The 10,409-nt window shown below is 39.6% G+C and overlaps 1 protein-coding gene across 3 annotated transcripts in view; it reads left to right on the top strand.

The window, feature by feature from the left end:
- Positions 1 to 10,409, top strand: part of PPP4R4 (protein phosphatase 4, regulatory subunit 4) — an 85,348-nt gene that overhangs the window by 3,661 nt on the left and 71,278 nt on the right. For all 3 annotated transcript variants that reach the window (XM_012724692.1, XM_004681593.2, XM_012724691.1), the window contains exon 2: positions 426 to 499. Coding sequence is in view for 2 of the 3 variants with exons in the window: in XM_004681593.2 (XP_004681650.1) it covers positions 426 to 499 (74 nt within the window). In the remaining variant the exon portion in view is untranslated. The remainder of the gene's footprint in view (positions 1 to 425; positions 500 to 10,409) is intronic.

Raw genomic sequence — 10,409 nt, 5'->3', positions numbered from 1 at the left:
CCTCCAGATTTCGTCTTTTTCATTCATTCCCCTTTGGTTCGGTTGCATCTTCATCCTTCCCCTTTTTAGGTTGGAGAAACAGCCTTGAAGGGTTATAGATAAAAAGAGTGTGGATAGTTTATATATACCTATAAAATGACTTCAGGAAGGCTCTGAAGCTCCACTGTGAAGGTCGAAGAGTTAAACCCAAAAAATCAAAGGCCAAACTCGGAACTCCACTCCTTAAACTCCACAATTAGAGACAAGTAGAGGCCTCTGTGTTTGAGCTCCTAGAGCCTCCTAAGACCCTGAATTAGTTTTCGCTGAGGTGGCTTAATTGTGAAACTTTTTCATTAGCTTATATTCACACTTGGTCCTTGGAGGGGCAGTTGGGGGCAAGAATGGTGGGATGTCTGTATGCATAATTGGTATTTTACACTTGACAGACACCAGAAGAAATAGAAAGATTGACAGTTGATGAAGACCTCAGCGATATTGAAAGGGCTGTTTACCTGCTCAGGTATTTCCTAAAGTCTTTCTGTGAAATTGCTGCTCCCCGCGGGTGGCAGCCTCTATAAATGCTTTCTGAAATGTTATGTTCGGATTTACTTAACCAGTTGAACCAGAGTCCGTTTGCATTCTTTGGCACTTAGTTGTGTTATAAATGAAGATTTAAGTATGGATTTATAAATTCAAGAACTGAAATAAGATATCTAACTTTTGGAGCAGGAGGAACAGGAATGGTTAAGCTGGATCATTCTTTTTTTTTTACTTTGGTTGTTCTCACATAAGGTCCTTTAAGTTTAGACGAGACTTTGAGTATCCCCGAATTAATTTTGTTAATTGTACAGTATGAGCATTGCATGTTATTTCCTATATAGAAAAACATACACAGATAAGCTGGCTTAATTTGCTGTTCAGGATACCCTGTTTAATATTGTTTTTGCTGTGTGAGCTTTTTAAGTTTGCCTGAGGGATTTTTTAATTTGAGTGAGCATTCTTGCATTTAAATTTCATTTTACCAGCTCAACAGAGTTACTTTTAAAGCAAATGGTTATTGCAAATATTTAAGATTCCTCTCAATTATTTTAAAATTGTGTTGTGGATTTAGCTGCTTACAAGTGAATGAAGTGAACACTGATACATGGGAGACAGAAGTCTTCCTAAGATATTTTGGGTACATTTGTCTTCCAGTGTTTCTTCGACTTGTGAAACATTGCTCCCCCTTTTGGCCAGTTTGTTTTCATCTCTGTTTCCACAGAATGAGATTTTGGAAACTGGGGTTACTTTTCTCCAGGATTCCCGGCATCCCCCGTTCCGTAGCTCAGGTCTGCTTTGCCTGTTTTGCTGCCAGCAAGGTTCTCCTTCTCCTCTCTTGTTTGTAAACCATGTTTCTAGTCCCATGTTAATTCACCAAATAATCTTGTCTAAAGAAGTCTTTTCTCCATGACTTCCATTTTCTTAATTCTTTTTTAGCCCATTCGTGGCATCTTGAGTCTCTCTTACTGCAGTCAGGCTGTCAGCGAACTTTCTTTCCAATACTTGTCACTTCAACTGTCTTTGGATCTTAGACATTATGTTGCTGCTTTTTCCCCTCCTTTTTTGGTAACGTGTGTTAATCGTTATACTTATTTACTGTGAGAAAACTGCTTCATTTATGTGTGAATTAGCAGTATATGTTTTAGGTATATACATACAGAATAACCTATTGTACAGTTATTGAAAGTTAGTATAACTTTTATTTAACACACAGTAAATGATGATTTGAAATAAGCTCCTACTTATTCCTGTCGAGTTTTTTATTTAAGGTGTAAGTGCTGGCTTACAATGAGGAATTGGAGAGTCCTGCTCCACTTACTGTGACAGCAGATACCTTCTAGATGTCCATGACAAGGCTTCATTTTTAGGTTAGCTTATCTGTTTTGTATTTTTACTGCTTTTATAGCTTGTGAGCGAAGCAAGGCTGACTAAGTGATCTTTATTTCTCAGACACAGGACATAATTTCATCCATTTCTAGAACTACAAAGCCCTCACACAGAGAGATGGGTCTTCTTCTTAGCCAAGAGAGTTTCAAGAGATCCGATGTCTTCTTTAGTTTCTTGTGGCTCATCTCCCCTGAAGGAGGTTTAAGGGGTGGCTCAGCGTGGAACACTGGCTTGGTTGTGCGTGGCTTCTGCAGCTGAGTTCCTCTTTTGTCTTCCTACCATCTCACCACCTCCTGGGGAAAGTGGGATTTCACCTGGAGGTCAACCTGAAGGCACAACACCAAGACTGCCTGAAAGGTTCTTTCTTCTCTGGGGTGCAGGGGAGACTGTGGGGTTGTCTCTTAGACCTGTTTCAAACTTTGCCTCTGTTAAAGCTTTGTCTGTGCTCATTTGTTGAGCTTTTTGTTTTAAATATAATTTTTCTTTTTCCTTTTTTAAAATTTGTTCTTCTAATTGCTAAAATTTGTTCTTCTAATTACTACTGGATCCTGCTTTATTTCCCCCTGTATGATTTTGAGGGTTCATTTTTGAGTGCTTCACCTTCCCTCTGTATTGGATATTTAATATCCAGCCTTTTCTCTCCTTTTATATGTCAAATGTTTCCCTAGCGCTCTTATTTCAAATATTAAAACCATTTTTGAATAGTATGCTGCATTAGAATTCAGAGTTAAATAAATGTGTAAGTCACTGTGGGGAATGCCTTAGATGAGTGGAGGTTCTGCAAGCATTTAAAGCGACTTTCACATTGAAATAAGCAATGTTACAGAGCACTCTCATCCAATCAAAAGGAAATTACTCTGATCATTATCTTCTAAAGTATGGAGACCAATTATTAATGCTATTTTCATAATTAAGTTGAGAACATTATGGTATTGGAAGGCTTGACACAGATGAATTTGTAGTTTTGCATAAATATGATGCTGATGTACCCATCTGTGGCATTTAGCACTGAAGCAAAACAACTCTCCTAATAGTCACAGCTTGTGGCTTAGTCAAAATCACATCATAACATCTTTTTCCTCTTCCCCCTCTTCGTTGCGATTTTGGCATATATATTCAGAATGTGCTTAAAACATGTGCACAGTTTTGTTAGAAAAGAGCGTAAGTATGCATCCTGCGTTTCGTTAAGTAAATCCTTACTCTAGCGTCTCTGATTGCCTTCCAGATTAATTCCAGACCCTTAGAGTTTGGCATAAGTGATTCCAGCCCCACCAAGCCCTTGCTCTGTTTCCAGGCTCCACTGAGGTATAGTTCACATGCCATACAGTTCACCTGTTTAGTGCAGGATTTAGTGGCTTGTTGTGTATTCAAACTTGTGTAACCATGACTATGGTCAATTTTAGAACATTTTCATCAACCCCAAAAGGAACCCTACAGCCACTGGCAGCCAGGGCTCTCCAGGCCCCCCTTTCTCAACTTTCCTAGGCTTGGGGACTTTCCAGTGTTGGATTTTTCTCTGCGGAGTTGCCTATTCTGGACAAGTCAATAAATAAATGTATACACAATTTGTGGTCTTCTTGTAGCTAGCAGAGTGTTTTCAAGGTCCATCCAGCTTGTAGCTTCTATCAGTACTTCCTGTTTATCGGTGCATGGTATCCCATTGTGTGGGTCTGTTCATTCAGCAGTTGGTGGGCACGTGGGTTGCTTCCACTCAGTCTTTCTCTGCCAGAAGCAGTCATGCTGGCCTCTTCCTTGTTTCTCGGTTACATCGTGTTCATCCTGAACTCTGCTTTTCCCCATCCTGGAATACCCTTTTCTCATGCCGGCCAAGAGATTTTCCATTCCCAGGATCCAGCTGGAACCTTGCATCTTTCACAAGGTCTTTCCTCACTGCTGAAACTACCCTGATGCCCAGCTCCTCTGAGCTCCCCTATCAGCTAGAGGTTGCCGCCCTTAACTAGCAGTGGACCGTGACTTTGCGCTCCGTAGCATGTGCTTGTGTGCGTGTGTGCATGCGTGCATGCGTGCATGCGTGTGTTTGTGTGTGAGTACATTTTCTTCAATTAGATTTTGGATAATAAGCTGTATTTTATGTTGTTGCTTTGTTTATTGTACCACGATATAAATATAACCTTAATGGAAAAAAGTTTGTTATTTTTAAGATGACCAAAATGCCAGATGAATTAAGCAGTCCATAATTTTTTAATTTTAATGTCACAGATGGTAGAATCAGCAATATTTAGGTGATAACCTATTCTATCGTTTACTGGTGTGGCTGATCTAAGCCCTAAGTCACTATGGCTCTTAAGTCATATGAGATAGTAATTAAGTCATATGGAGATAGTAATTCTGCTTCTCAGGGATGTTGTATTAGGTGGAGAGCTCCTGGCACAGAATAGGCACCCAATTAATGTTAACCCCCTTTTTTCCCTGTCCCCCTACTTCCTTGCTACTAAGATGTGCAAGTACATTTCAGAATTTTACAAGAGAATAGTTATTATCTTCTTGTATTAATTTGCCTTCCAATGACTTAGTAATGAAATCGTTAAGTACAGTATATCAGCTGAAGTTTGTGATATCTATTAACTTCCTTTGCTAGTAGTATTTATCAGAAGCCAGAATTTTCACAAATTACAATTAATCGTTTTAAGCTGAGTAATAAAGTCAGGCTGTTACAGGTCTGTGTTTTCTCACCAAGTGACTTTGTCTTAAGCAGTGTTTGCTATTGACCTTCCACGGTAGATGTGTTGAGTGGTTAATGTGCCTCTTCTAACTTTTATGTTGCTTATTTTTACTTTTCACTTGTCACTTCTACTTGTCACTTTTCAACTAGTCTTTGCTTTACACTGTGAGTTTGAAAACATTTAGCACCTTGCCTTGCAAGGGTGCTTTGTCATCTTTAGGATCTTTTCCTTCACCCCTACCCCCCCACATTTTTTTGGAGGAAGTGCTCCCTCTAGTGAAACCAGAGTGAGCCTTGTGCAGCCAAATCTGAAAATAAGCGGAGGTGCTGTAAGCGTGCCTGTTGGCTGGCTCATTGCATCTGGAGACTCCTGCATTCTAGACTAGACTGGGCTGCAATGCAGTGATGGGGAAGAACCCCGTGGTCAGCTTTTATGCTTGACTAGGTTTTGATTGCTTTATCTTCATGCATTTCTCTCTTATTTGCTATGTAAAAGTGAAAATTTGTGTGAAAACTCCTCTGTAGTTCGTTCTAGGGCTTTCTTTTTTTTTTTTTTAAAGATTTATTTATACATACAAGAACTGGGGTACAGGCCAGAGGTACGGGGTGGGGGAGGGGTTTGAGGGGATTCACCAGAGACAGAGCGGGAAGCAGAACAGGCAGATTGACTGGAACACACTGCTGAAGGGAGTGGTGGAAAGGACAGGAGAGGTCTACCACACCTTGTGGGTCACCTCCGTGACTGGGGATCGAACTCATGCTGCAGGGAGGGCCTGGCAGGTCTTTCTTTCTAAGATCTTCTGTATTCCCACTTACCTTACTTTCACCATTATCTTGATTTATTTTTTTGATGCCTTCTGACTTTCGGTACTGTTTTAGTGCAGTGAGTATGTGAGGTCTGTGTGTGTGTGTGTGTGTGTGTGTGTGTGTCGGCACTTAAGGGGTAGGGGAAGAGAACACGGGGAAAGGTCTTGAGTAGCCAGTGTTGCTTTTCCAGTGTTCTTGGTGATGTCCGGAAGAGGCATTTTTAAATCCTTCACTATTGGTCTGGCTAGTTGGTTAGGTAATAAAAAAAAATAGGTTAAAGTGGGAAATCATAAATGTTAACACACTTTCTACATGTCATTTTAGTGTGTGTGTATATGTGTATGTACATATATATGTATATATTTGTTTACCAGTTTTTGGATGTAGATCCCCACTACCTTTTCTTTTGAGTATGAGTCAGATGATTACAGTTTGGAATCCTCTTTCTTGCATTAATCACTCCCAGAACACATTTGTAATTTAATATAATTAAAACAATGAACTATATCAGATACCTATCCATTTCTATGATCAAACACTATAAAATCATATTAAATGATTATTCATATTTGAGTAAAATATGGGTTATGTAACTGCAATGGAGCTGATTATAACGTGTGTATACATGTAGGTGATAAAAGTCTGCATGTGTATTTATGTGTGCATGTATCTTTTTCATGGACAGCTAATTCATACCAACACATTTGGGAGTAAGATTTGAGTTTTGCCACAAAGCATAACTAATTGGTTCCCAGTGCAGATTTGGAATTGCTTGGCTCCTAGTCTTGTTGATTTGTGCAGTGGGGTCTTAGTCGCCACAGTGAGCCTTAAAGTGTAGACTCTTATCAAATGGCAAAAACCATAACTCTCTTAGAACCAGGGCACATAAAGGTAGGTGAACTGTTGATAAGAGCCAGTGGTTTCCAGATCTGTGCACTTTGCAACTTGGCTCTCTGGGCTTGACAGTGTCTTTTGTTGGCCATGTTGGCGCCCAACTTTGGGAGGTGTGGAGAAAGTATTCGGGCTTAGTGCTTCCAGTCATTTCTTTTGTCTTTATCCTTCCTCTGTTATGTGATAATGGCTTCAGACACAGTGGCAGGTCTTACATTCTTGTGTGTCCTCTCGGGAATGAATGACATTGTACCAGCAGACACTTGGGTTCAAGGAAGTACTTGTTAAGGAGCGAATGAACACTGGTCATCCCTAATTAACTAGCATGCTGAGCGTCGAGGCTTGATGGAGGAACTACTTTATATTCTATAAACAGAGACCCAGATTTATTCTTGGAGATCCATGTTAGCTCACTTACTTACTGAGAGACCTTGGATAAGATGCTCTGAGCCTAAGTCTCCTGGTGTCAAATGGCAAGAACCCACTTTGTGGCTGTTCAGGAGAGTGGAGGGAAGGTGTGTGGAAGGCGCCATACCTGGTGCAGGCTATGTTCTGCGAATAATAATTATTGACCTTTTAAACCACTTGTTTGCAATTCAGAAAATATTTTACTTGAATATAGAGAAAAATACCCACTCAGGAACTTCATGTCGTTACCAAGTCTCTCTGCAGATGGTGCCCCTTCACAGCTACTCCCCTACCCGACCCTGGGCAACCAGTGATCCCCTTTGGCCACTACAGGTTCGTTTCTCCTAACGCACAGACATATGTTTTCACATCTCTTGTGTAAATGTCTTAAGAATGGAATGCTGGCTCTTAGGGTGAGTGTATGTACTTTTAGTTTTATTGAGGTATAATTGATGCCCAATATGCTGCACATATTTTATATATATATACATAGGTGCATATATATATATATATATATATATATATATGTAAAATCATCACTGCAATTAAGATAATGAAACATCACTCCCAGAGCAACATCTTGGACTTTGTAATATCCTCTCCCTTTTGTCTGATCTTCTCCCTGACTCCTACCACCAATAGTTGGCTTCTTGTTACTACAGGAGATTTTTAATTTCTAGGACTTTATAGAAATGAATCATAGAGTAGTACCCTTTTGTGAGTTTTTATTTTTACTTACCATCATTACATTGCATATGTCAGTAGTTTGATCTTTTTTATTGACAGTTATTCCATTTTAAGGATATAAAACATCTGTTTATTCATTCAGCAGTTGATGGGCAGTTGGGTAACTTCTAGGTTGGGGCTGTGACCACGCCTATACACAACTTAGTGTGGTCACACACTTGCCTTCCTCTGTGGGAAATAGCCAGTGGCATGGCTGGGTCATGGTGTGTGTTTACATTTAAGACACCACTAAACTGATTCCAACGTGCTTATTCAATTTTACATTTTTAAAAAGATTTATTTATTTATGCATACAGAACTGGGGTACAGGCCAGAGGTACAGGGGCGGTGAGAGGATTCACCAGACGCAGAGTGGGGAGCAGAACAGGCAGATCGACGAAGTACACTGCTGAGGGGAGCGGCGGGCGGGTCAGGAGCGGTCTGCGGCGCCCTGTGGGTCACCTTCCTGATCCAGAATTGAACTTATGCTGAAGTGGCTTAGTCTTCGCAGTGCGTCTTCGCAGTGCGTCTTCGCAGTGCGTCTTCGCAGTGCGTCTTCGCAGTGCGTCTTCGCAGTGCTGTGCTTTAACCCCGCTGTGCCACCAGGGAGAGCCCGATTTTACATTTCTCCTGAAAAGGGGAGCTGTGAATGTGAGTGAACTGCTCTGTGTACTGACTGACCGTTGGTATGATTTGAACTTCGAGCCATTCTAGTGGGGATGTGGTTGTCTCATTGCATTTATCATTTTAATTTTCCCAAATGACCAGTGAATGTTGAGCATCTTTATATGATTGTGAACCAGCCATATATCTATATTTTAGAAGTTGTTCAAGTCTTTTGCTCCTTTATATATATATATATATATATATATATTTCTATATATACATATATTTTGGTGTCCAACAATCAGTATCTGTTTTATTTTATTATACTAGTTTATTTTTACATAACTTTGTGTCTTTTTCCATCTTTTTACAGCCAGTTGTAAACCCCGTGGGCTTTCCGTCACCACTTCTTGGGTATATTTTTTATAAATATTTTTCCTAGTCTGTGCTCTTCCTTTTGACTTTATAAGAAGTAATATCTTATAAAAGGAATTTACTTTGATGTGGTTTAATTTTGAGGAGTTTAGTTTCAAATTTTTTTTTCTTTGATTTCTTCTAGTATTTATGTGTTATTTAAGAAATCCTGGTCAAATACTAGGTCACTATGTCCCCCCATGTTTTCTTTTAGAACGTTAAAGATTTTAAGCTCTTAATTCTAGATTTGTGATCCTTTTCTAGTTAAATTTTGTCCAGTTTATATGGTGTCTGATAAAGGTTAAGTATAATCTTTTAATTAGTTAATTTATAGTATATTGTAGGAAGGGCAGTTGGCTACTATGAAAATAGGGGAGCTGGCATATGTCTCTGATCAAGTCATAAATTTCAGGCACCATTTCCCTGATATGATGGTCTGGGCTTGATAGAATTTAAGAATTTCATACTGCTTCAGCAGGCGACCCTCAGTTCTAGGAAAGATGGTGAGATGTGGGACCATAGTTTCTTACTTAATCCACTAGGCGGTGCTAATGGACATCTTTGTAGGGCAGAACTCCTGGCTATCTAAACAAGATTTTTAAAAGGGGTTTGTTTTTTTTTTGTCAGATAATCCTAATTCAGCAAGTTCTTGTTTTTCATCAAGGATTGGATGCAGTGATATAATCAAGCCAAAAATACTGTTTATTTTGCTGAATTAAAAAAAATCACAGTTGAACAATATTTCCTCTTGATTAAAGTGCTTTGCATATTGTACATTTAGTTTGAATGTTTGGAGTAGAATGAGATTTCTGTGTCTAGCATTAAAAATATTTACGTATGCAGGTATGAAAATGAAACTTAGAAGTCTGATGGGCTTTTAATATTGTCATAAAAACTCTTGATAATAACTTTATAGACTTTATTTGCTTAGAAAATTATCTTGCTGATAAAATTATAAATTATATTTGCTTAAAAAGTAGACAGTCTCAAAGAAGGAAAATCACAAGAATGCAGCCTGGGCATGTGGGGGAGTGGACACTTGTAGCTCTGGTTATGATGGGCAAGGGGCGGGGCATGGCTGAACGGGGCGGGGCATGGCTGAACGGGGCGGGGCATGGCTGAATGGGGCGGGGCATGGCTGAACCGAGAGGGGTGTGTAGCTTACATAATGGTCTAGTTGTTTGAAGACTTTTTCAGATCTACTTGTGTTGAACTCTGTAATGGTCCCAGTTCTTTTAAATTTCCTGAGGTTTGCTGACCTAGAACATGGTTCATCTTGGTGAATATTCCAGGTCCATGTGGTCAGAATATATATGCTGCTGCTGTTCCATGTCATGTTCTGTGAACCTCGATTAGATCAGAATGGCTAATGGTATTTTTCAGGTCTTCTGTAACTTCCATCCACAGGATGTTCTGTCTGCTCGTCCTACTGACTACAGAGAATGGAGTAGGAAATCTTACACAAATGTGGATTTAATTTCTAATAACTATAAACCAGGATTTGTCTATTCCTTCTTTCAAATCTATCATTTTTAGTAATAGCTCATGTGTTTTGGTATGTTTTAGGGGTATATCCAGCTAGGACTGTTAGGTTTCTTGGTGATTTGATTCCTTTATCATTATGTATTGTTTTCTTTTTATTTAGAGATACTTGTTTTGAAGTCTAGTTTATCTAATATTAATACACCTTTTTGAGATTAATAAACTCACTTCTTTTTTACATAGTATAAAATTTTCTACCCTTTTACGTTTTAAAAACACAACTTTCTGGCCCTCCCTGATGGCGCAGCGGGTTAAAGCACAGCACTAAAAAGCTTAAGCTACTTCCCCATGAGTTTGATTCCCGCCTGCCCCGGAGGAGACCACAGGGCGCAGCAGACCTCTCCTGACCCGCCCGCTGCTCCCCTCAGCAGTGTGCTTCCTCGCTCTGCCTGTTCTGCTCCCTGCTCTATCTCTGGTGAATCCTCTC

This window comes from Condylura cristata, unplaced genomic scaffold (genome assembly GCF_000260355.1).
Source record: "Condylura cristata isolate star-nosed mole 26May11 unplaced genomic scaffold, ConCri1.0 scaffold00013, whole genome shotgun sequence".
Lineage (NCBI taxonomy): Eukaryota > Metazoa > Chordata > Mammalia > Eulipotyphla > Talpidae > Condylura > Condylura cristata.
The sequence above is the reverse complement of the archived record's forward strand: the minus strand, read 5'-3'. Positions and strand labels throughout refer to the sequence as shown.